The 27,443-nt window shown below is 36.7% G+C and overlaps 1 protein-coding gene across 1 annotated transcript in view; it reads left to right on the top strand.

The window, feature by feature from the left end:
* Positions 1 to 947: 947 nt before the first annotated feature.
* The window catches only part of LOC113038302 (gamma-aminobutyric acid receptor subunit alpha-2-like), a 186,524-nt gene continuing 160,028 nt past the window's right edge, over positions 948 to 27,443 (top strand). The window contains exons 1-2 of the mRNA XM_026195616.1: positions 948 to 1,270; positions 24,340 to 24,446. Of these exons, the coding sequence (XP_026051401.1) occupies positions 983 to 1,270; positions 24,340 to 24,446 (395 nt within the window). The 5' untranslated portion in view covers positions 948 to 982. The remainder of the gene's footprint in view (positions 1,271 to 24,339; positions 24,447 to 27,443) is intronic.

The raw sequence follows: 27,443 nt of genomic DNA, 5'->3' as shown, positions 1-27,443 counted from the left end.
CAAATGATTATCTGACCCTGACTGATGTATAATAAATTACATTGTAATTTTGAGAAAACATTATGCCAAAACTGACAACTATTTGAGTTTAGGTTTTAAACAGCAGCACAGATTTGTTCATATACATTGTCTGGATTAGTAATCTGTGTTCAATATATAAATAGTTGAAGTCTTGTGTTTGTTTGTTTTTTAAACGTATGAAATCATCATTATTTATTAATTTATTATGGCTTCAGTTTGCCTTCCTCAGCACTGAGCCTAACCCTTTGGTAGTGTACTGATTTACATATAAAATTTCCTCTAGCAGATATTTGTGTAAAATGTATATCTTTGACTTCCAGTAAACAAAACAAAAGTATTGCTGACTCATCTTGCATTCAAGGGCAAAGATTTTTGTCCAAAAAGGTGCTTTCTCACACTTTTAAAATATACTGATGATGCAACATCAGCTTTTGTTTTACTGAGGTAAAAGCCAACGTATAACTATGAGTTGTTTGTTTTATAGTCGTCTATTTTACTGATGGAAAATGTAAAGGAAAACTGATTACTCTTGTAGTAACACATAACCTTGAATGAAAACTTACTACATTTTAGGATTCTTCAAGATTATTTCCATATAAATTCCAGTGTGCTACTCTCATCATATTCGGAACTTAAATATTCCTAAATGCTGTAATATAGCTACATAGCCTACAATTTTTCTTCTTCTGAAGTGAAATATAACTCATTAATCAATGACAATTGCCTGCACCTTGCTACTTAGCACTTTTGGTTCTTGGTATGTGTTTTGAATGAGGCATTGTGAATGGAAGAGAGCTGCATAAAGATTCTTCAAACTAATCTGGGTTTTCATGGTTTGGAACAACACTAAGACTTGTAAAATAATAGCATAATGTTGGCTGAACTATTACATTAATTGGGTGATTCTCTGCCAAAGGGTCACCGTAGCCTTCATTTAAGCGCTTGGAAACGATCCGAGGCGATGTATTCAAACCCTCCTCCGAGCGGGAAATTTGCCGCCATCCAACACCAATCTGCGAGTGAGGGAAGGAGGGGGCGGGAATGTTCGTTTGAGGAGGGCAGGCTTTCCAACATTACTAACGCTCCCCCACTACCTTCATTTCAGCATCTGAGGCAAATACTTCAAAATTCACTCATTGGACATGATAGAATTCACTGGAAAATAAGTGCAAAGACAGAGGGGGGGAATCAGCTGCCAGAGCTCAGAAAGTATCTGAAGTCCGTCGGAAGAAAAAAGGATTTATCTCTGGTGAGGTACATTTCATATTATTATGACCGAATGATGCCTAAAATGCGTGTCTTGTACATATAACGACAGGGAAACGCCGTTAAAGAGATGTCTTCGTAAAATCCCGCAGTGTTTTATTCACGAGTAAGTGTGTTTTTCAGAGGAACACGTCATTTGTTTTAAGGTTTAACAGGTCTCCTCTTGCCACAGATACACTGAGGTGAACCTGACCAGGAGCGAGAGCTGATCGCTGGCAAGACTGACCACTTTACTTTGAGATGATAGTATCACTTAAATATTTTTACAGACATTCATTTTCCCTCCATTCATTAAGATACATTTTAGTCACGCTGTCGAACGGTAGCTAGTTTATTCACACTGTTGAAATATAGCCTACTGATGCTGCGACATAAAGCTTTTGTTTTGCTGAGGTAAAAGTCAACGTGTAACCAGTTGTGCGTTGTATAGTCGTCTATTTTATTAATGGAAATGTTAAAGACAATTGATTACTCCTGTTGTAGCGTATAACCTTGAATGAAAACTTACTACATTTTAAGATTCTTCAAGATTATTTTTGTTATTTCTATAATACGTGGTACTGTCGTCCTATTCGGAACTTAAATATCCTTAAATATTGTTATATTCCAACGAATAATTTCAGTGATCAAGACAAATAAATAATAAAAGAAAAAACAGCTTAGCCTTGGAAACTCGATCGATCGGATCCCAGTGTCTCAGAGATAACACTTGGGTTGCGCGTGCGTTTTCTGTGGTTTGTTCCGTCTGCTGGTTTTCATATCGTGACAAATCATTTCAGTCAATAGATAGCCTATTATGGTCTTCATGGAGTTACTTTATTTATGAGCTCAACAGTAAAGCGCCTGCTTTCAAATGGGTGGAAGACGTCTGACTGTTTATTAAAAGAGAGCGAGAGGGAGAAAAGGGGGGTTTAGTGCGCAAACAAGCGCCTTGGGTATGTATGAATACACTTTTATCATGTAGCTGCTGGAGGTCCTGCATTTACACGGTGCTTATAAAAATTGTTGCTGCTTGCATCAAAAAATGTTAAAGGAACATTTACCCCAAAATAAAAAATGGTCATTATTTAATCACCATGATGTCGCTACCAAATGGCCATCCACCCATCTAACCCTATAGTACAAGAGATTTGCAAAATGGATGAATGGATGTTGTGCCATTTATTTATTTATTTATTTTATTTATTTATTTTTATCTGATGTGCATGCAGTATATTTCCAATATCATAGTTATAATAGTAATATCATAGGTTTTTGTGAGGGACAGAATGGAAATGTTAAATTCTTCCTGTTTGCAGCTATTATTTTTATTTATTTTTTGTATTTTTTTAAACTCATTCACACTTGCGAGTCAAGAAAGTTTCATTGTGAATGTTCATTAGATGTTAAAACCAATGTTGTTCAGCAATTTTATTATCAGCCCTGCAATGGATGTGTTTTACAATGCCATGTTTGACAAAAGTGAGGTTTATTTATTTATGGGTCCTTTGGCTTTTGATAGGAAAGTGTTAAATTTACAGAGATTGGAAACATTTAATCTCAGGTACACATACATTATCATTCCATGAAATTGCAGTGCATGTGCATTACATGAGAGTTTGGTGGGGGGTTTGGAGAAGATGTTCATTGAAAAAAAAAAAAAATTCACATTTTAATTTTTAGAGCTCAAATGGCCTTGTTCCCATTCACATGGATTACAGCGGCATGTTATTTCTTTAATTTTTTATTTTATTTTATACAACATCTGCTTCTTACAGAGGAAAGAAAACAATATGGGTTTGTAACTAAAAGGTAACCTCATGATACACATTGACAAAACATTTGTCATGATTCAATATATTTTTTATGGAGAATCATACCATAATTTGACACCAATAGGATGTTCAAGAAAGATGAAATTAAGCAGACACGTTAATAGAAGAAAGACCTGGCCACATAAATGTGACTGCAAAATGAATATAAAATCAATAGAGTTCACATCACTGAAAGCATCAGATGTCCTGCATTTTTTTTATTGTCAGCTAATTTCAAGATCAAAGGCTGCAAGATGAAAGAAAGCGACAACAGCACTGGTGACAGAATTGAGTGTTTACCACTTTTAACAAAACTGACTGTGTGTTGAGCTCCAGGATGTGATGCAGAACGCTGAGTTTAACTTGCGACAGTTTGCACATCTGCTTGCCGAGGAGAGATGCTCATCTCCAGCAGGCCTTACCTGTGGAAATGCTTGTTGCAGCAGCTCTGTGGCAGTTGAGTTGACTATGCCCTAAATAAACTACCCTTTAGAAGAACAGAAAATACGTTTAAACTGTTTTATATAAATGGTTTATCCTAAAGGTTGAACAGTAGGAGAAATTAACTCAACTAGCATTGCTTTTGGTGTATATCCCAACCCTTGAGAGACAAGGCGCACAGCTGTAAAATGGCCGGGAACAGATTGAAAACCCCATTAGATGTGGAGACCATAGCCCAGATATATTGGCAAGACCATGGTAATGAGGGCAATGGTAGATAAGAAACATGTCAGGTTAAGAGCTGAAAGCTGAAGGTCTGAGAGCTCCAGAAGATTTCTCCCTCAAGGGAGCCATTTTCAGCTAGCCTGTGAGCTTGGCTCAGGCCAGAGTTACAATTATAGCTCCAAATGCAGTGCTCAAAGCAAGAAAATAAACCCACTTTCAGCACTTCTGCAAAACTGAGAGGAGTGGGCAACAGTTAATGTCTGCTCTCTCTCTCTCTCTCTCTCTCACTCTCTCTCTTACTCTCTCTAGCTTTAGTTCCACTAACTTCAAGAAAAGATTAATGTTGTACATTAGCATTTCACTTTAAAGGAATGGTGCCAGAGTGATTAAAGTTACTGCGAGGAATTATTAGTTTGTGCTGTTGTTCGTCACAACCATCCATTATTCCTAAATTTTAAAACTGGCTTCTGTCCTCAAGATATCAAAGCTTGCTTGTTCTTTTTCAGGCAACTGAAATTTGCATATTGAAATTGAATTATTTTTTATATATTTATTTATTCATAAGGTTTGAGGGAGGCAATGTTATTCTAGAATTGTATACCCTCTTCGACTCTCTGACATTTGACCACCTGTTTTAATCTAAATGAGCCGTGACTCATCTACCGTGGAGTTGCAGGGTTTTGCTATTAACCTTGCCCTACCCTTTACACCTTGTTTTCAATATCACATAGGCAGAGCGAGGCATATAACAAGATGACTTCTTAACTGTGACTGTCTCTAAACAGACTTTTCACCGTTACTTCAAAAAGCGCAGAGCCTCTTTTTTAGTGGGTGGCTATGCTGGAAAGAAGTGAAAAATCCAGATTTGCACGTCAAACTGGGATGGCTGAAGAAAAGCACTGCCTTTTTTCTAATGCAGAAAAATGTGTCTGAGCTCTCCAAATCCTTAGTATTTGGTATTCCTAGATAACTCAGCAGTTTTTACACCTCTGAAGTAGGATTATTTGACAATCCCCACTGACATTTGCATGTGGTCAGCATGCAGGAGGAAAACACAAAGGAGAACGTACCAGCTAGACGGTCACATTTATGTGTTGTCTCATGTCAGACCGGGCCTGGTTGCGACTGACTGAAATGCTAGCATGGGTCAGATGGTGTTTTTTTTGGCAGATTTTCACACATTCTGCTCACTTTAAGAAAATTATACAATTGACGTTTTTGTCAGTGCATTTGTTTGTGTAGTTTAACACACTTTCAGGAACACAAGTCAGATGACACAATGCTTTTGAAAACCAAGACAAATCATAACCCAAACTATTAGCATATAGTAAAATAGATCGGTTTACTTTAGTGTGATTGTTTTAGAGATGTCTGCTTGAGCTTAAATCACTGTGCCTTCAGCCGCATAATCAGAAAGGAAAAGTAGAGCTGGGGTTAATCAGTTCTGACAGGAGGTAAACTAGGTGAGCCTTTTTAATGGCAAGAAGACTTCAACGGGGTCAGTCAAGAGCTTGTCACTCACTACTACAAGCAGTGAGTAGACAGAGATATGTGAAAGGAGAAATGAGAGTTAGCCTAGAGCACTCATGACTCACTGATTCAGCTCATGAACCCTAAAGAGCTGTAATGGCCAATGAAAATCTTATTTGCATCTATTTAATGTATTTGTGAAGTTTAGAAAGACCACTTAACATGCAAATATCGTATATATGTGCAAGAAAATTCAGTGCAATTCACCTGTGAAGACTTTTTATGATAAGAATACAAATTTCTTAGTTCAGTTAGTTTAGATTGTTAAATAAATAAAATATGGTAAGTTACTCCCTGCCAGTAGGATTTACACTTCAACACTTCTCATCTTCTAAAGGTAGGTGTCACACATTTTAGCATGCATATAATGTTCATTAAGTAGCTTAAAGTGTACTTGGACTTCATTTGATTCTTAGTCAAAACTGCTTCAAATAAATATCGATACACAGTGTTTGATAAGGCAAGTTTGAAGGGAACATGCATTTATTAAATTAGTCCTTTTTTTTTCTTTGTTCAATTTTTTATTGACAGCTGAACTTGGAAGTTGAAGAGACGAAAGGGAAAACAGAAGACTTGCAAAGTCAAAGATAATGACGGAATTAATTTTAGGTTAAAAAAAATCCAGGTCACAGCCTCACATTCTCCCAATAGCTTAACTGCTTATCTTCTTCACAGACTTTTTGGTGGCTGCCTGCTCAAAGGCATAATGACCTGGACTCGTCCATAAAAATTCAGCCCATTAGCCATATTGGGCTTCAGGCACAGATTGGGACAATTACTCAAACCTTGGTCATTTCTCTGCTTTTCATTAGTTTTGTCCTGTGGATGCACTCGTCTCATTAACTATGTGTTGACTGCATCACACTAATTTTCTCCTGCCTGCCAGAACACCCCAGACAACTTTTTACTTTCCATTTCTTTCCTATTAATCATTTCCCCACTCATTATTCCACGTAGAGTCAGTTGGGATTGGTGGTGAGGCAGATAACGATAATGCTATTATGATTTCAGTTGGCATTAATCAGTATGATGGATAGAGTTTCAGATTGCATTAGCTACTCATCAAACCCGAGGCATCAAATGCAGTTGGTCAATGGGAGGGCAGCAGGTTATTAAATTTAGGTGTCTGGAAATGACATGACATCACTTAACTGTTGGCTAACAGATATGTTGTTTACATAGTGCATGCAAGTGAGGGCAGAGAGCTTAAAACCTGTCACATCTGTTGGGCCAAAGTGCTTTGGTAGGAGAGATAATGCACAGTGACGCACATGGCACTTGACTGATGGTATTGATAAGTCAGGAGTCCCACCAGAGCGCAGGCATCTTGCGGTTTGTTTACCCTTTAGGTGACAGTCATCTGTGAGGCAAAACGTTAGAGCGGCTTTCTTCTTCAGTGGCAGTTACACCTGACGGATTCCACAAAATGTTCCTCCTCCAGGAGGATTTATAAGAGGGAACACTCAAGTCTTGATAATCTAGGAGGAGACAGCCAAGCTCCAAATTGACTAGGAATGTGCAAAACTACATTCCATTCCAACGTCTGACTGAAATACTGGAAATTTGTTGCCTGGGGACGCTTTTAGAAAATGCGGTGATGACTTAATGTTACTTAATCATGGTTTGGTTTTAAAATGTGCATTAAATCACTTAATTTCAAGATTTTTAAGTAATATTTGAAACGTATGCACAACTGCACACCAGCAAAACATTATAACCAAAAAGACTGTCCACATTCAGGTTCAAACAGAATGTGTGTTCTGTGTTAAAGGGGTCATGACATGGATTACTTTTATTAATATGTTCCCTGCGGGTTACTTATAATATGAATAAAGTTTGTTGCACAAACAAACAAATACATTTGTGGGAAAATTACTATTTTCATCCCACATTCTGACCCTTATTCTGACCCGCTTAACTAGTGCATGCGCTCATAGACTTGCATCGGTGCTTTAGAGCCAAAGGAATGCAAGAATGTGCTCTGTAGGAATGGACCTTTCACATTATTATAATCGACAAGCCTGAAGTGTAGATCTTTTATTTCATTATAATGATATTCATTATATGCATCATTATATGTTTAATTGCTATGCTTAATTGCTAAGAAAGCAGCAAAATTCTAATTCTAAACCAAACTGTAGCAGAGGATCACTGATGACCTTGTGACATATGAATATGACCCCGAGGACTGTGATTATCCCTGGGCTAGTTGATGGGTTGTCTGAAAAACTAGTTGCCCTTGAAGAAGCCCTGTATGAAAATGCTGGTTTAGGACCGTGTCCAAGAGCTAGATGGAACACAAAAGAATAAAAACATACTGGAGTATCCAGATGTTTTTAAAAACCCTTTTAGAGAGCACATTCTTAACAAACATATCTCATCGCCAGTATACTAAATCCCTTTCTAAGAAATTGCTGTAAAATGCATCATCTTTAAAGCTCTGCTTCTAAAAAAAAAAAAAATGCCAAAAAAAGTAGGTTATGGTCTAATTAACATCTTTAACTTTATGAATAACTGTATGAATCTTTCAGGTAGCTTTTCAGCGTTTACATATATTGACAGCCATCAATTCGAAATGGATCATCAAGAATGCATTTCACATATAATTGTATATTGCTTAATTAAAAAAAAAAAAAAAAAAAAATGATGCATTGCTGTATCGTATCTGATCATTGGTTTAACAGTGAGCTGTTCTTTGCCAGTATGCCTTGTGTATATACGTAAATAAGAAAAGATGTTCAGGTGTGACAGAAACATTTATTGGGAGTCTTTGAACTGGAGTGAATGATTATATTTACTCAATCTGAGTGCCAAAAAAAGGAGGGTCAACAGTTTGCACAAGAGACTTGGCACCATTTTTCTTAAGAATTTTGAGAATAAAATGCATTTTTTTTTCAGAAACTAATCCTTGTAGTTGCTGTCTGAGGGATATCCAGTAGCTTACTTATTGTGTCCTCCACATCTTCATATTATTCAAAGATATGTTTTCAAGACTGGTTGTTAAACCTTAGGTTCCACTTCCATTTCTGTGGACATGTCTCTTCTTTACCTCGTTACCAACCTAGATGTTTCTGCAGCGTTACGTTCAAGCCATCACTTCATTCAGAGTTTTCACATGGATGGAAGGACTTTTCATTATCCATCTTACTGGAACCTCTTTTGTGTTCCACCAGCCTTGCCTGAGCACTGATATCTCTTGCCTTGGTTCCTTGGAGAGAGCTTTACTGGAGTCAGTGTATCATACTGTAAATGTGATTTTTGACATTTGAAGCTAGAAGCTTTAAAACCCCATTCGCCCTCAATCCGTCCGCCTGTCATCCCTTGCATGTGACACACATGAAGCAGTGCTGATGCAGCAGGGTTGAAAGGTTGTTTCATGCAGACATGTTCAGACGGGTGTAAATTTATCTTGACACTGTACAAGTTTGAGTTGGTTTTAAAATGAAAGCACTGCACTCTGCAGAACTTTGGCAATGTTGTTTTTTCCTCTTTACAGTGAAATTGCTTTTGCTCTTTTTGTCATCTCTGTTTATTAAACTGTGTTTGTACCCTGGAAGAAAGATTTGTGTGTGCGTGTCAGTGCTTGTGTGAATGTGTTAGAAAGAGTGAAGAATCTTGACATTCTGTCAACCGGAACAGTTCAGTTGTAAGAACTGCAAGCAAACAAGTGATGACGTACTTTGTTACAGTACAAGATTGTACTGCAGAGATATTGCAGAGAAATTTTTGTATTATGGCAGAAAGTGTTTGCCATGTTTCTTAGTGCAATGCGTTTGTTCTGCATTCACTTATGTATTCATATTTTATCAGAAATGTAGAAAATTGTAGATTAGGTTTGCTTTATCATGCTTGTTTAAACAGCTAAATAGAAAGTGGTCATAGTTTGGTAGCTTAAAAGCATAACCATTTATATCAGAGGTAGTTAAACAAACAAAATCACCAGGTAATTTCTATCTTTTTTGTGTGTAATTTGAAGTGGAATTTTCAATTTCCCCTGATCATTTTAAATGTTGCAATACCTTAATGGTGTGCCATAATTAATGAGTTTTAATGAGCAAATGTGCATCTGACTTTTTTATTTTTTGGCTAATGGCTGCTTGCCATTAGATTTCTTAAAGGGGTCATATGATGTTAGGAAAAAGCTTGTGCTGCAGGTTAAATGTGATATGAGATTCTTGAATAACTTTTGTATTTTTATTTTTGTTTCATGCTGATAAATTTCAGGACTGGCTACCTAATACTATGTATAAGCATGTATTAATCAATCAATAGTAGGGATGCACTGAATCCAGGATTTGGATTCGGCCGAATACTGGGCTTTTTGACAGGGTTCGGTTTCGGCCGAACCTTAGGGTTTTTTTTTCACCTAACCTAACCCAAGGCTTGCGTTATGCTGGTCGACGTCACGCGGCCGTTGATTGTGTGAAGGTGTTTCTATGAGGAGGAACAAGGCCCGACAGTTCGCTCTAAACTAAACTGTTCAGGAATCTTGAGCACCTGGGACGATTTATACCGTAGCAACACAGAGCCAGCCAGTCACATCGGGTGCTGACGTGTGAGCCTTTGATTCCTCTTAGAGAGGATCCTCTACAGTGGTCAAAGACAAACCAGCAGCGATTTCCACTGCTGGCAAAAATCTACCTCTGTGCGCCAGTAAACCTCTGTGCCCAGTGAAAGACTTTTCAGTACTGCTGGGGACATTCGTTCCCACACTCGCAACCGGCTGTCACCTGTTAATGCAGAGCGTCTTGTTTTTTTTTTTTTAAATGAAACTCTCATTTCATGTGAAAGATTAGAGGTTTTACGTTAATGTAATTATGATGCAAATAAAATATTATACCCGACCTGCTTCCTAACCCGCATTTTTAAAAAGCAGTAAATGCTCATCGTAGCATCATTGGGCCATAGGAACGTATGCAAAAAAAAAAAAAAACTAAAAAAAAAAAAAACTTAATTTATTATAATTTTCTTATTAATTAATTATAATTAATTATTTTCTCGCTCAACCCAGAGCGGCCTGCTGGTTCGAAAATATGCAAGGAGTCATTTAATTGTTTAGTAATAAACTGGTGTTTTCTGTGGTGCAGACTCGCCACGAACGCCAGAGAGAAATGCACATTTCATATGGATTAGATCATCACAGAGTAGCCCGTTTATTTTGGTTTGAATATTTTCATTTAAAAGAAGACATTTCAAGCTTTCTGTAATATATAGCCTATATTTCTCAAATCTGTGAGGCACACGCTGAGTTTAGTTCACATGCAATGCAAGTGATCGTGCAGGCGCCTCATTACATTGTCTGCTAGGCTATTAATTTGCTTCTTATTTATTAAATATGGGCAACTGATTGATAATACATTGATCAAAATTAAGATACAATTTATACAAAACAATAATCTTTTAAAAGGAGTTTTCTATAAAACAAAATTTAATGAAGTCATCAAAATCATGTTTTACCAAAAACAGCAAGGTTGCTCCCCATGCAGTCTTCTTTGACGCCTCCATCTCTACGTGCATCTTCATGCCAGTTATTCGGCCAATAAAGTGTAGGCTTATGTATTTCAAAAATCTAGTACTAGTACTAGGACCCGACCGACTGCGACCCGAATATCATTACAAATATTTTTGAATGAATCGTAACCACAGGCGACCGCAGGCACCCGCTCATTTTGGATCAACCCGCCCATCACTGACTTGGGTATTTTAAGTTTTTCTCACTTGTCATCCTTGCATAATTCTTTTTTTTTTTCTTCTTTTTTTTGACAGTTACAATTAAATAAAATGAAAAATACATTGCTGTGGACATTGTTTACTTCATTAATGTGTTTTACTGTGTTAATGGAATATGCGAGTAGGATTCACTATTCGGTTTCGGCCGAATCTTAAACAGTGTATTTGGTATTCGGCCGAACCCCAAAAAATATGGATTCATTGCATCCCTACTCAATAGCATTGATAGTTAACTTATTTTATCTGTTTAATATTTGTGTTTGTATAATAAATAAATAAATAGTTTTTGCTATGGTACCAAAATTGGTACAGAGAACTAGGTAATTTTACTGGTGCTGATAACGATTACTGAAATTTTGCTACATTTTAAACATTGATTGATTGTTCATCCATTAATTCTCCAAATGGCTTGTCGTATGTTGAATAACGGGATGCTGGAGCCTATCCCAGCATTTCTTGCTCATATTTTATGTAAAGATAAAGGGCCCTATAATAGATCCGGCACAATGCGATGCAAGGTGCAGCGCAAGTGTGTTTGCTAGTTTCAGTCTGGCATCGCTCGCATTTTCCCGTCCAGCACCACGTCGTTTAATTAGCAAATGCATTTGCACTCATTTTTGCGCCCATGGGCATGCTGGTGTGTTGAGGTGCATTGCTAGTTCAAGGAGGTGAAAATAAACTGTGCCATAGACCAACTCAAACCTGGTCTAAAGTCTGGCGCAATGTTTTTTCTTTTAATTTAAAGAGCGTACACGCTGCTTATTAAACACAGGGACGCACAGCAGCACACAAACATGCCAAATATAAAAAAAATTAAAGAATTGCAATGCATAAGATTTTTTTTGTAGGCTAAATAAATATACAAACGCACACACACACACACACACACACACACACACACATATATATATATATATATATATATATATATATATATATATATATATATATATATATATGCCCAATTGCCAAATTCCGCTGTGTAAAAAGCAAATCCTTCATGGCACGAGCGCAGATGACTCTTAAAGGGAATGGAAGATGAGACTCTGATTGGTTTATTGCACGTTACGCCCAAAAAACACCCATTACTCATTAAGAGAATAGGGACAACCCATTCCAAAATTGCGCCCGGGCACACCAACCGTTTTTTTCCGTCATTAGAATAGGAAAAGTGGATTTGGACACACCCTGAGTGCACCTGCGCCGTGCGCTTTACACTTTGCATTTAGATCGTTAAAATAGGGCCCATAAAGACTGTTAGAATGGTCTCTTGTTTGCTGCAGAAGGAGAGCTACAAGTGTAAACAATACACATTTGGCTGTAAAAGCTGGGCCATGTAAACAGAGCCTAGACAAACATTCTACAAGAAACTCAGCTGTTCATGTTGTTTCAGACTCTCATGAATGGACTTCTGGTGTGACAATCATTATTCCTAAACAACAGCAAAATGCACAACAAGGATTCGATTTCCCAGTGTTATTCCCAGCTATCCTGATGAAGAGTGTGCTCAGAGTAAACAGCATTAGTCGTAGCGGTGCTCATGTATAGAGATGGAGTGATGAATTGTGAGCCATTCTGAACTAACACACAGAAAACACAATTTATAATGAGATTCCTTCCCTCCCTTCTTGTCTGCAGCGATCAGTAGAGATGCCTTGTTTATGTTCAGCTCCAGTAGGCACTTCTAATGTTTTTCAGTCTGGAGACCAAAAACAAACCACCATAAAGTGCTGTTTTCTTCAAATAACAAAAGCTTTCAAACTGAACTTGAGGTGTTTTGGTTTCAGTGCAAGTTCATAGTTTTCTTTCTGTTGCCTTTGAGTCTATAATATAATGGCATCCTAACATGATATAATACTGTATATCAAACATCCGCAAATTTTGCATGCATTTGCAAGATACAAGGGGGTTGGTCCCCCTTGAGTAATACATTCTGATTGTCTAAGTTACACCTTTAAATACAGAGGATGGTGACACTAAAGATTAAAAAAGGACAATGAAATTTGGGTTAAACTGTGTGCGAACTACATGCGACACAAGGCAGCGTTACACAATAAAGATGTGTAACATTAAAGATGTACGTATCAGTCACTCAATATGTACATTCAATAACATTAAAAATGTTTAATATTTATAAATTAGATTATAAACATCAATCACGTCCTTCTGATTGGCTGTATATTTGATTGATTCTGTCACATCAAGTGTGGACACCTAGATTGCTTGTCGCTTATAGTTAGGAGACGTTGTTATGCTTCATGTGTAAGAAGGTTTGTTTCCCAAGCATTTATTAGATAGCTTTGAGCGATTTTAGACCTAAAGCTACAGATTAATATGAATAATTATCTATCAATTAATATAGCACACAAACTGTACAAATCATCTTATGTGGCTTTCATGGTACTATATAGTCATTTTTGTAGCTTGACAGTATGGCTCGCCAACCACAATTACAAGAGCATCTTAAACGTTTAACAAATCATCTTTTTTTTTTCTTTTTTTTTTTCGGCACCCAAGACATAAATCCATGTAATCTATTTACAATGACATTAGAGAGAGTAAACTAACAAAATGTTCATTTTGGGAAGAGTCTTTAATTATTCTGTTGGGGCTGCAATAATTGGTGGTTTATATATCCAGTTATCTCCATTCAACCTAGCATCATTTATTGACAGAGAGTAATCACTTGTCTCTCAATGAGGATTTGCTACCTAGACAACCACTACTAGACATGCAGGCACCCATGACAACCTATTGATAATTCTCATTATTAGTACCTTCAGAGAGCTCTCGTGTGCAACTGAAATTAGCTGTGTGCTTTCAGTGGACCACAGCCTGTACAACACCACTGGTTTATGTTGTGTGTGTGGGTGACAAATGTGTGGTCACAGAGCATATAACCAGATAAGAGTGCTTAGCGACAAGCACAGGTGGCAGTGGCGTAGTGTAGCATTTTATCTTCAGAACAGCGCAGTAATGCATTAGGACATGTTTCACCCACTAGACGTGCTGGCACTGCACTTGCAGCTGGTCTCAATTGTAATGACGAACATTATCATCGTTATCATCTATGTGTGACCAGTCATAGCAGCATGCTCTAGTGATCCTAATTGCCACATACTTTCGCATAATTAGTGGTGCTTGCCAAGGCAGAGATTACTGTTAATATTGCTCATAGTAATGGTAATTAATTTTAATAAACCCCTTACATTAAATGTGAAACTTCAGCACTAAAGTTTAATACTGTAAAATGATATATCAAAGCACTCTCTAGAGTAGTTCTAATGTTTTTTTGTTTTTTTTTAATGATTAGATTTAGTGCGTAACACATGATAAAAGGGGTATAAAAGACTCTTGATTAAGATTTAGATGGAGTGCCTGAATCTTATTTAGAGACCATGTCATTAAGACTTAGGGGTGGGCTGTTTTGACTTGACCAATAAACAGAGATGTATAAAGTACTAGAGACCCAGACTTGAGTAAAAGTACAAGTGCTCTATGAAAAAAGTGACTTGAGTATAAGTTGAAGTGCTCTTTAAGCACCACACTTAAAGCTGCAGTAGGGAACTTTTGACGCTCTAGCGGTTAATAAACAGAACTGCTTGCGTCTTGCGGAAGAAAATTGTAGCCGGAACTACTTCTCTCTGTTTATGTCTATGAAGAATCACAAAGGTACTGGGTTACTCCGCCGCGGTACCCCCGAAGCAATCTAAAATAGTCCGAATATAAACACTTATTATAGGTGCACCCTAGTGATTCAGGACAAGCCAAAAACACGGTTTGGAAAATGGATTCATGGTGTACTCGCTTATTATATACATTTTTCTACATTTTGAACACAAACAAAGTTACGGAGCGCAGCTCTGATTGGTTGTTTTTTACCGGGAGCGATGGAGTTTCTGCAAATGGCAATAGGACACTGGGAAGAGCCAGAGGAGCTTGATTTTTACACAGATTATCTGTCTCATATTCTACTGTCAGGACATAATGACAGGTTTAATAAATATGTAAACAAATATTTTTTTACAAAAGTTCCCTACATCACCTTTAAGTAGAAGTACTAAAGTATTCAAATTTTTTTGGACTTAAGTATTGCAAGTAGTCTATTTTAAAATTGACTACTCAAGTACTGAAAGTAAAAGTAAAAGCAATCACAATCACAATTCCTTTGACGGTATCTTTATGTAAACAAACGAAAAAAAAAAAAAAACAGATTAAAGGGTTAGTTCGCCCAATTTGCAAAATGTCATTAATGACTCACCCTCATGTTGTTCCAAACCCGTAAGACCTACGTTTATCTTCGGAACACAGTTTAAGATATTTTAGATTTAGTCTGAGAGCTCTCAGTCCCTCCATTGAAGCTGTGTGTACGGTATACTGTCCATGTGCAGAAAGATAAGAAAAACATCATCAAAGTAGTCCATGTGACATCAGAGGGTCAGTTAGAATTTGTTGAAGCATTGAAAATACATTTTGGTACAAAAATAGCAAAAACTACGACTTTATTCAGCATCTCTTCCGTGTCTGTTGTAAGACAGTTTAAAACAAAGCAGTTTGTCATATCTGGTTCATGAACGAATCATTAGATGTAACCGGATATTTTTGAAACAGTTCACCAAATAGAACTGAATCGTTTTAAATGGTTCACGTCTCCAATACGCATTAATCCACAGATGAATTAAGCTGTTAACTTGTTTAATGTGGCTGACACTCCCTCTGAGTTAAAACAAACCAATATCCCGGAGTAATTCATTGACTCAAATAGTACACTGACTGAACTGCTGTGAAGAGAGAACTGAAGATGAACACAGAGCCAAGCCAGATAACGAACAACAGACTGACTCGTTCACAAGTCAAGACCAGTTTCTGTCAGACGCATCCGATTCGAGAACCAAGGAGCTGATGATACTACGGGTGTGATTCAGCGTGAAGCAGACCGACACACAGGGCGTCTGAACTGAACTGATTCTTTTGGGGATTGATTCTGAAATGATTCTGTGCTAGTGTTATGAGCGCGGGTAAACCAAAAGCTTGCAGTTAACGCCAATGACACCATTACGTCGAGCGCAAAAGAACCGGTGAGCTGTTTTCTTCAACCGGTTTATTGAATCAAACTGTCAGAAAGAACTACTGGTGATCCGAACACCGATGCAACCGGTTCTTGACTCGTGAACGAGTCATTATCTGGCTCGGCTCGGTGTTCATCTCTCTCTGTTCACAGCAGTTCAGTCAGCATGCGCTTGATTCGCTCAATGATGTGCCAGCTTCATCAAACCTGCCATCTACAGTTCTGGCAGTGGTAATGTGGGTTTGTAATGGAATGATTCATAACATTTTTATAATTGTAACGAATATTGATGCAGCACATTAAAAAAATATCGGAGTAAAAGTATTAAACTCATCGAAAATATGTACTGAAGTAAAAGTGGAAGTAGGAGAAAAAAATTATACTATTGTAAAGTACAGATACCGCCTTTTAGTACTTAAGTACAGTAGTGAAGTAGTTCTACTTCGTTACTATACATCTCTGCCAATAAACAGCCACCCTGAACACCCTACTAAACTTCTTATTAAGCCCTATTCACACACAGGATTAGTATTACCTAGTGACCTCCAGTCATGTGTAATAATTGAGGAGGTTGTCTGTGATCTTAACCCTGTGTGAATTGACCATGTCTGTAATTTGTAAAGTAACAATTTAACCGCAAATGACCTACCATATTTCGCAAAAAAAGGGGTCCTATGATAATATGAATCGCCATTCCTGTAAATTTGCCAGCATTTGGCGGATTGTATATCATTTTTCAAGGTTTTTGTTTCCATTGCGCCTTTTTATCCATATGTCATGAAGAATGGAGCTGCGTTGGAGTGTTTGATAGTATTTTATGTGCAGTCATATCACTACACCATACAATTTGCAGAAAGAGAAAGCTGAAAAGTTTTTGAGGGTTAATACAGTATGTTACAAATAAATAAAGCATAAAGCTTGACATATTATATTAACCTGGTGAAATGTAAATGACACAGGGCACGAAACTATTTTCAAAATCACACAAGGTCCCCAGATAATACTAATCCCATGTGAATAGGGTTTAACTTCAACTTTTTCTGCTTTTTAAAAAAAAAAAAAAAAAAACACAAACACTATATCCCATGCCTTCTGCAACTTGAGCCATAGGCTTTACAAAAGATCTGTCTAGTTTATTTTCCAACTAGCCCTAAATTTGCTTTATGGGGTTGAGGTTTCAATAATTTATTATTATTACTAAAATGCTAATATTTTATTTCACTTACAGTAACAGTTCAATGCAGTAATATAACTGAGAAAAAAAAAAGTTTTCTTAACTGTGCATTTTTATGTGTATTGTGTTTCTGGGGCTCAGTGTTAAAGCATTGCGTTAGCAGCACAAAAAGTCCCAGGAAACACACATACTGGTGAAAAAAGAAAAGAAAAGTATAGCCCGATTGCATTGTAAGTTGCTTTGTATAAAAGCCTCTGCTAAATGCATAAATTTGTATATAATTGCGCATTTCAGAAGATTTAAAATCAAACTGTGTTATAATCAACGTTTCAATAAATTATTTACAAAAGTTTGTCTTTCCTCCTTAGCCAGACATTTAGAAAACCATACGAAAGATTGAGTATCTTGACAATATCTAGACTGTATTCAGACATAACATTTTCAGCACCAAATGCTATCTATATAGCTGCTATGAGTCAGGCTTTTCAGAAGTAATGATTAATGGATCCCTTATTTCAGCAAAATGAAAAAAAGAACCTATATTCCCAGTTGTTTACTGCACTGATTGTTTTTTTTCTTTTTTTTTTTTCTTTCATTTTTAGAAAAGAACAAATTATGAAGAAAAAGAGAAATGTTGCAGAAAGAAAAACACAAATATACACTCCCGTGTTTCTTGCAGCTCAACTCTATTTCCTGGCCTCCTGGTCATGGGTATGGTGTTCTGACATATGATGTCTGATGTACTCCAAATGATTAATGTGCTGCTGTGGTGGTGGTAGATGTTCATTTATCAATCAGTATGCCAACAAAGCCTTCCCCGTCATTGGTATGACACTACATTCCCCCTCCTACACTACTTCTGGCTGTCAATGTGTTTTTGCCAGAGGAGAGGCAGGTACTGCTTTGAAGTGCTTCATATAGCCTCAAGAACATAGCCAGTCCACCCTGGAACCCGCTTCAGCTCCCAACATGCAAATTAGTTCTTAAGGGAGCCGAGGTCGCCTGCAGACTCATTATTTGTTGTCAGCTGCCTGCACCTGATTGGCCGGACTGTGTGTGTGTGGCTCTTGTCTTTTGTTGTTATCCGGTTATCAGTTCTTTCCTCTTTAGATGCAATACCAGAGATGACAGCGCTGTGTGTGCTGCCTGATCCCGGGACCTGTCGGTGTGAATAGGAGCAGGGGGCATTTAAGAGGACACTGCCACCATGCTGCTCGTCTGACAGAGGTGTTGGCTGTGCCATAATGGTGACTTAGCACTTATGCCAGCTTGAGTTACAGTAGCAGGTGTTTTTTTTTTTTTCTGTGTTTGTATTAGTGATGTCTAAAATGATAGAAGGGCTATGTTTAGAAATTGAGATTGTTTTGGGGTTTATCTGACCATGAATGAATGTGTTGCTTAGAGGTAATTTCTTAATTTGAGATTAACAAATTTCTCAATTTGTCACGGTGTCCCAAAAAAATTTCATGTTTGGGGTGGGACACTCAAAAAAAAGGAGATTATTTAAAAATCCAACTTAATGGTACCCGATGTTTTTCCAGTTCAGATTGTTAACCCCCTAAAGCAAGTACAGTATTTATAGATTGTTTTATGTGCTCATGTAGCATAATAAGTGACTGCATGCATGCACATGACTACATGTCTAATGCCAGCTTCAACTATTAAAATACAAGAAATGATCGCTGTTAATAACCTGAAATATGCTGTTTAATAACCCAGTTTCCTTCCAGCTTATATATGCAAGATATTAAGAGCTAAAATAAAACAACACCATAAATCATTCATATATGATGGCCAGCAAATGCGTACTGCAATCCACAGTCATTAGTGCATACACTCTTACTTTATCTCTAAATGTTTTCTTATTATGTGAACTAACTGTTGTAGCATCCATTAAATCTGTGCGGATTCCTTCTATGTGATGCTTTATCATTGACATTTAGAGCTGTTAAGAGTGAAAGATTTGATGTAATGACCAGCATATAAGCTAGACTTTGTTAACTATAAATGTGGAGGAATATAGCAATGTAGTCTGTCATTACTGACCATGGAAATGTTATTTCTGGCTCTTGAAAAAAGGCAGGCATCGCACAGCTTTTATTACTCACATCTCTACTAATGATGCAGAATTGGTTGTAATGGAGGCTCATTAATAATAACATGAAATAAACGAATAAATAAATAAGTGAATAAACTGATGCTAATCTGGCTCTTGTATAAAGTAGTATGTTATTGTAGCACTCAGTTAAACCACAGTTTATTCAGTTCAGACTGTACTAGGGTTGTCATAGCACATGGTATATATTAGGGCTGGGTTATATGGCAATCAATCATTTTCTTTATTAACCATCTAGTTAAAGAAAGTTCTATCCCACATGAAAACACACATGAAATTGTCAATATGGTATAAATATTAAAAAAAAAATCACTTAAGTATCTTTACAGAAAAGATGCATGAAAATAAATATCATATGTACAGAACTAATAATAATAAAAATAAAATAGAAATCTCAAAAGCCATGGTAATTCTAAAATTATAACACCAGTATATTTAATAGTGAATGAATGGCCAACTCAGAGGTTCAAGTCTCTGCAATGTTAAACGCTTTCACAGGGAATCTTCTGGGATCAAATCAAGCTGCAAGGTTTTGCTTATCTGGTTAACAAACAAACAAATCTACTGAACATTTCAGACTCTTTAGTTTGTTTAGTAAATGATTTTTGAGATTTAAAATCACTGTGATTTTTTTTTTTTAATTCTTTTTGAGACAATATAATAAGGACGCTTTACTCTAACACAGCATTGTTGATTATGTTATTAGAACAGCAGCCTTCAGAATTTCCCATTTAGATGAACTGCTTTTAAATTATTCAGTATCCTCCATGCTGGCAATGCTCCTGAGGCCATGTGTATTTAATGGTCTTCAATTAGCCAGGCACACACCAGACTATTGTGTGTGTGTGTGTGTGTGTGTGTGTGTGAGAGAGAGAGAGAGAGAGAGAGAGAGTCTTTGGAGGACAGTGACAGACAGGCAAACTATCAGCACAGAATTACTGACACAGCTTGGCATGTACTTTAAGTTGGTCAAAGTCTTAAGACCATTTGCTGATGCTTTGACAGTTCTCAGCAGCTACACGTAACTTTCTTTTGACTGATTGTTTTTCTTGGACTTTTGAGTAGCTGCATCAGCCAGACTTTGCCATAGGAACTTTTTTACTGACTTTGTCAATGGTGTCATGAAGCACGGCAGCTATGGATTTGTGGATTTCTTTTTGAAGAGATCCGTGACAGGAAGTAAGTTTGCAGTTTAAAAAGGAAAGTTCATACAAAAAATTTAACACTCGAGTTTAATCTCAATGATTTAATCCAAAAAAGGCAAAAAGCAGGCCCAAAGTACTTTAAATGACTATATCTCATTCAAATGCATCCATCACCTGAAACAAGGTGTGTAGCAATCAGGGACATAGCAGGCAAATGTGAAACTTATCTCATAACGCTTCTTGAGGTGGCAAATTTAGAATTTATAATGAGTGCAGGATTTGACAGTTACATCAGGATTGAACCGTGCTCAAGGTGTTATCCACAACCCTCTGCATTGTAGAGAAATGTTCGGTTCAGAGCTACAAACGTGAATAAAAAGAAGTACAAATAAGCTCTATATTCACAAGACTGACAGTTAAGAAGAGACAGTTAAGTCAAACGCTTAAATATTTATTTAACATTTAACATTATATTTAATCTGCAGCAACATTCTGAACTTTTATAAGGATATGGATAAGACAATAGCAAAACAGGTACGTTTGGACACTGTTATGCCAAAAAAATATGAGCAGAGCTTTCCGGATGAAAGACCCATGACTGTCAGATCAGTGTGCTACGTGTTTTCTCTCCAATGTGGCAGGTAGATTTATTTGAGTATTGTTTTATATTTCATTAAAATCAAGTTTTAGCTGTCCAGCATGAATAGCATGGCAATTTACACAGAGAGGATGCACATACAAGTTTATGGTAGTGTGTCCCAAAGTTTGCCTACTCTTCTGCTACTTTTCTTCTCAAAAAGAGAAATCGGGGCACTTCAGTTCAAAAACTTCCTAATCAAACACACCTGATTCATTTTTCTTCAGATCTTTAGTAGAAGACCTGTTTCAAGACCTGACGTGTATGGGTCAGGTTAGGGAGACATTCATAATGTACTTGCCCCTATGCCACCAGCAACAGGGGTCGGAAATAATGGAATATACTGAAGAGTATTTTATTTAACTATTTCTGCGTTGTACCTGTGCTGTAGATGGGATATAATGTTTAAGGGTGCCACAGCTTTGAGAAACGAAAGCCAGATCAATAGGGGAGATGAAGGACTTATTTGCCATGCTGCCCTTGTGCTTCTACTGTTCTACTGTGTATGTCTGGCAGCAGACTATAAAATCAAGGGTAGCACTGCTGCAAAGCCTGCAAGCACCTTGGAACTTAATGTATTTTCACCTTTAATTTAAGATAAGCCACAGGAGCGGGCCAACTTGGGATGCTAGCATGGGCAATATATCTAATTTCTCCTCGTCGTAGATCGCGGATCAGTCAAAGGTGCTGAGACTTCAATTCAGCTCTTTCTTTTTTCTTGAATCAAAATATGCAAGGTTGTGTATGTGTGTGAGAGAGTTTTATTAATCCTTTGAAATGTATTCAGCATATACGCAGAAGTTGCCACTAGGAACATAGCAATAATGGCTTTGCAAATGCTAGCAGAAAAAAATACACCCTACTCTGAATGCAATTGCCTACTGCAGATAAACTTTTGTTAAATAAATTACTTTGTGTTTGTTGAGTTCAAGTGCTGCTTTGCAAAGGGATTGCATTTCTGTTTTGGGCTCTTTGCAATTAGATTGAAGTCCACTCCTAATTCTCTGTGCACTTAGTGGAACTCTAATGCAGCTTGCATATAAATGTTCATGTTAATCTCCCTCTCAATATTCTACAAGAGAAAACACTTTCAAGCCTCCTATCAGAGGCACGTTTACCCCTAGCAGCTGTAGATACAGATACATATCCATAACAATTCTCCAGAAGTTAACAGAGAAAATGTGACTGCAGGCTGCCATTTGGCAGGCTATCATTGCAAAGAATCTCCAGACAGTTTAATCAAATTCTCGCAGCACTGCTCTGCACAGTAGTTTCCAGCAAACACTTGTCACAAACAGGTTGCATTCTCATACATTGACAAGTCTAGGGATTTATCCGATACAGCTTCATACAGTACATTCTTTCACACTGTGACACTTCTTACCAAATACAGTTTATTGTTAGACACAGAAATGACACACAACACAATTCACTGCTTTTCTTCAAACAAACAAACAAATAAATAAATACATATTGGTGATTAGCTATAGTGTCCACTATTTTAATATAGTGATGTTAGCAGGTCAAGTTTTAAATATAATGGTTCATATTTCTTATTTGAATGATGGATTCAAGACAAAAAAAAAAAAAAAAAAAAAAAAAAACATGTATTTGTATTTATTTTTATATGTTAGATTATAATTATACTTAATCCAAATACTAAATAATCATTTTATCTTCAAAGGGCCTTCTTATGCTTTAAATAGCTAAGAATCTTTCAGGCATGTTTTAGAAATTCTAATGTTATTTCTGAGTTTAAATCAAGGTACCAAATTTTAACTAGAAAATAAGTGTTTGTCAGACTTGGAATGATTGCATGACAGGACCTATGCTGCATGTTTTTATAGGCAGACAGACAACATAATCTATCGTATTGTTCTGAAAATAAGACGACTCCCCCTTTTCAAGAGTTGGAGCTAAACTCCACAGGACAGTAGCCCTCCAGGACTGAAGTTGCCCATCCCTGCTCTATATCATCGTTGTTGAACATTGTTTCATATTGTAGATTTAACAAAAGTTATCATGAGCATTGTTGCATTGTCATGACAATTGTCAAGTTCACCAGGATTTGTATTTTTTTTATTACGAGTGGTTTATTAATTTTGCACAACTGCTTGTTCATGCTATGAAAATTCGAACGCAATACAGAAGACAATGTGTGCAGCGCTGAAAAGGGGCGAAGCTGCATAATGTCTATAATGAAGTGATGTACTGTGCGCAGCTGCATTAATACGTGCAATTGTAATGGAAGTTCTTTATTATGAGGTGAAAGAGACTTTATTTCATACATTCAAGCTGTGAAATTTATGTTAGAATAATGACACTGACATATAATCTTAAAAATCATTTCTGACTGCAGATACTGAATCAGGACAGTTTGCTTTTCTCTGGCACATCTGACAGAAGTTTGTCTTTCACGAATGTCTTTCAAAATAAAAGTCTTGCATCAGCGATTGAGAGAAAAAAAAAAAAAAACATAGACTGTTTGTTGTATCTTTGACTGCACACTCAACCCACTCAAACCCAAATTTGTCTTATATTCAATACAGTTCTTTGTTAGAAATTCCACACTGTAGAAATTGGTCTTTAACATAGGCCTATATATATTATTTGTAGTAAGTTAACTGTAATTTTTTTTAAACAGGGTTCTCAGAATGCTTTACCTGTTAAATTTAGCTTAATTAAAATTAAGTAAATTCCACGTCATTTCAACTTGCTATGGGGCACAGCCTAAATATTTCCTTACAGTGAAGGGTTCTTTCTGCTGGACCTTGAGGCCTGTCGCACCTCCTACAGTGCCTATGGTGGACTATGCATGGCAGGGGTGTCCTATGGGGCACAGCCAATAAAATTCCAGCAATATATATATAAATAAAATGTTTATATATATATATATATATATATATATATATATATATATATATATATATATATATATATATATATATATATATATATATAATACTTCCTAAAAATATCTTTACTTTTACTGAGTCTCAAAAATTTTTATCCTACGCACATTTATTTTGATGTTTGGACAAATCAAATGTCCACATCAGTGGGAGGCAGCGGAGTAGCACCTTTCATATTTGACTTTCAGAACTGGCGCAGGTGAAAGGGCTTGTATTCTTGTGAAGGTCTCCACTTTGCTAATTTGCTTGTTCTCACCATCCTTTCCTTCTTCTTTCTACAGGCGTTCAGAACTCGGAGGGATATGGCTGGCGTTCTCCACAAGCTCACAGCATGCATCCCCTGCGTGTGGATTTTCCTCATGCTTTTCAACCCCAGCTTGCAAACCAGGTGGGATGACTCATCAACCCTCCCTTTCTAGCCACGTTCTACCTTTTCTTTGTTCCCCATGTTGCAGGCTCTAGGGATGCATTGCAGCTAATACATTCATTAATAAGGTTGTATTACTGTGCAGGGGCTTTTACGATCAGCAAAATGCTATTGGAGCCAACCGTAGCTGGCTGTAAATTGCTCGCACAAACTGCCATGAATTGGATTTTGGTGGTGGAGCGGGCTTGGTTACAAGTGTGACTCAATAAACCTGGAAAGAAACTCACGCTGGAAGAACCTGTGGGATTTCAAGACGAGTTTAGCCTAGATTGCGTTGCAGTAATGCCAGTTGGTTTTCACTGCTCATTAGCCCACTCATACATGTCAGAGTTGTGAATGTACATACAGACAGAGATTTTGGGGAAAGGGGGATTATGAGTTTGCAATCAAGTGGCAGAGCTAGTGGTCTTCCAAAAACTAAATACAGCATTAAATCATAAAATATGATCCCTTTCATGACACACGTCTTTCCTGAACCATTCTCACCATATCTCAAGCTTGTATTCATAAAGGCCCCAAGCGAATCAAAGAATGAACTGGAATGATTTCATTTCAAACAAAATTTGGCCAAAGCAAAGTTCATTTAGATTTGGCCAAATGAGTTTTTTTGTTCAGCCCGTTGGGTTGAGACACAGGGCCAGAGCCAAGGAGGGGTGTGATTGGGCATCGCTCTCTCAACCAGGGTGTCCAGTAGACAAGATGATTGTGAAGAGGTATTTTAATGATTAAAAAAAATCTTTAAAAGATGGCTTTGGTTGAATGCAATGCTGTCAGATCACCTCATGTCTCATTCACTGGTAAAAAAAAAAAAAAAAAAAAAACATTACAATACAGTGCGTAATATTACAATAATATCTGCTTCCATCCTTGCTCGCAGGGCTCTAAACTGGTTCAAGGAACGAAAAAGAAAACTGGAAACAAACAAAATTTTGACAGGAATAGAACCAGAAACAGAAACGAAATAAAATTCTATAGTTCCGAACAGAATCCAAAATTTGAAGTGGCCATTAACCAGTTAATAATGTTATTTTATCGTTCCATTTAATATTTGAAATTTGCTGTCAACCAATCACGAATTCCAGCAGTACAGCATGTGCAAATGTGATGCTGAAGCCAACAAGTGAAATGTGCGCTCAACTGTGAACTCATCATGTGCAATGGCAATGAACCGCCTTCAGGGCCGGATTAAGATCAAATTGGTCCTGATGCTGCAGCGAAAAAAAAAAAAAAAAAAACATATATATATATATATATATATATATATATATATATATATATATATATATATATATATATATATATAAACATACGTTTTTTAGAGAAAAATAAAAATATTATTTCATTCAGAAATAGACATAATGCAGACACAAAATGTTTACAAACATTAGGCTATAATGAACACTGTAAACACTGTTAAATACTAAATACTGTTAATTGAAATGATATGTCTCAAATTTCTCAGAAGCTGAAGAGCTTTCATTTGCTAAATTAACCTCAAAATAATTCTTAGAATTAAATTTGCAGTCCGACTATTGGACGCATATACAGCATTACTTATTATACAGTAATGATTATTCTACATTATTTGCTATATGCTACCTGTGTTCCACCTTTATTTGATGGTATTGCAGGTGGGCCGCCAATTTTTATTAAAATGAATAATAGTATTGTTAATATATGTAAAAATGTCTAAGTCATAACATAATAACATCATTTCATATAATTAAATAATAAAAAATAAATATTAAACCGTAACTATACTTCCACTATTCGAGGTCGCTATTTGGTTTAAGAATAAACCGCCAATTTATCTGAATAAATGAATAAATGGCTGTCAGCATGTTCCCTCCTGACTGTTTGCTCCGCTGACTGTCTATCCGCTGCCGAGCTCTGCCTGGATCTGGTTTTCCTGTTTTGCTGAGCGGTGCCAGCCTGAGTTATTTTCTGTTCATTGCCAGTTCATTCAATTAATGACAGTTAACAATCTACCTTCTGAGTATTAAGTTATTAACCCAACAATAGCGTGGTCCGTTAATTTTTTTGCAGTGGGCCGTGCAAACATATGTGTTTGGTTGTGTGGGCCGCAAGTTGAAAAAGGTTTGGAACCACTGCGCTATACTTTATTATTATTATATTATTATTATTAATAGGCAAATTAAAAGCAAAGAATTTTTTATTTTTTTTTTAAAACATTATTAACCAGTATTTCTTCCACCGAACCGGTTTCAGAATGCTAATTATATCAGAGGAACACAGAACAGAAACTTTAAAATATCGATTCTGCTCTGAGTGAACCAAATTATTTATTTTTTCCGTTTTCAAGCCCTGTTTGCTCTGTCTGCAATACCAAGTGTATTGTAGAGGTATGCAAATACATATGTTGACAGGTAGGTAGGATAACCTATCGTTGCCCTCGGACTCAGTGATATGATTGGACGAACATTTTATGGTCTATACCTTGCACAGACGATATAATACGTATGAATACATTTAGACCACTTAACTTGGTGATTGCTGTCTGGATAGTAGTAGAAGTACTGTAACTTTCAACATGCATAACAAAAAAATAATAATTCACGTATAGTTTGATACTTGAACATTTTGAGTTTATTCACTTCATTTGTGCGTAAAATTCGCTTCATTTGTGCATGAAATTAACTTCACAACAGATGTGAATTCGCATCATGGGAGGGGCTTCTGCCAGTTGAGTTCACGCAGCATTGTAATTTCAACCACCATTTATTCTGATAATTTTGAAAATATTACTGTTATTGTGTCATGGAATGTAGTTTTAAAAGTATTTCAGACGAGAATCTAGTTGTTTTAAACTCAAATATGCGGTTTATTTATAAAGACAGCGCCTATTTAAAAATGTGTTTCACCGATTTTGGAGATGATCAGCTCCACACAGGTCGTTCAGACATTTTCCGCTGGCTCTGATGTCTCTTTAGTGGCTAA

The sequence above is a fragment of the Carassius auratus genome, chromosome 21 (assembly GCF_003368295.1).
Source record: "Carassius auratus strain Wakin chromosome 21, ASM336829v1, whole genome shotgun sequence".
NCBI classification, from domain to species: domain Eukaryota; kingdom Metazoa; phylum Chordata; class Actinopteri; order Cypriniformes; family Cyprinidae; genus Carassius; species Carassius auratus.
Note: the sequence above shows the minus strand (reverse complement) of the source record. Positions and strands in the feature narration are given on the sequence as shown.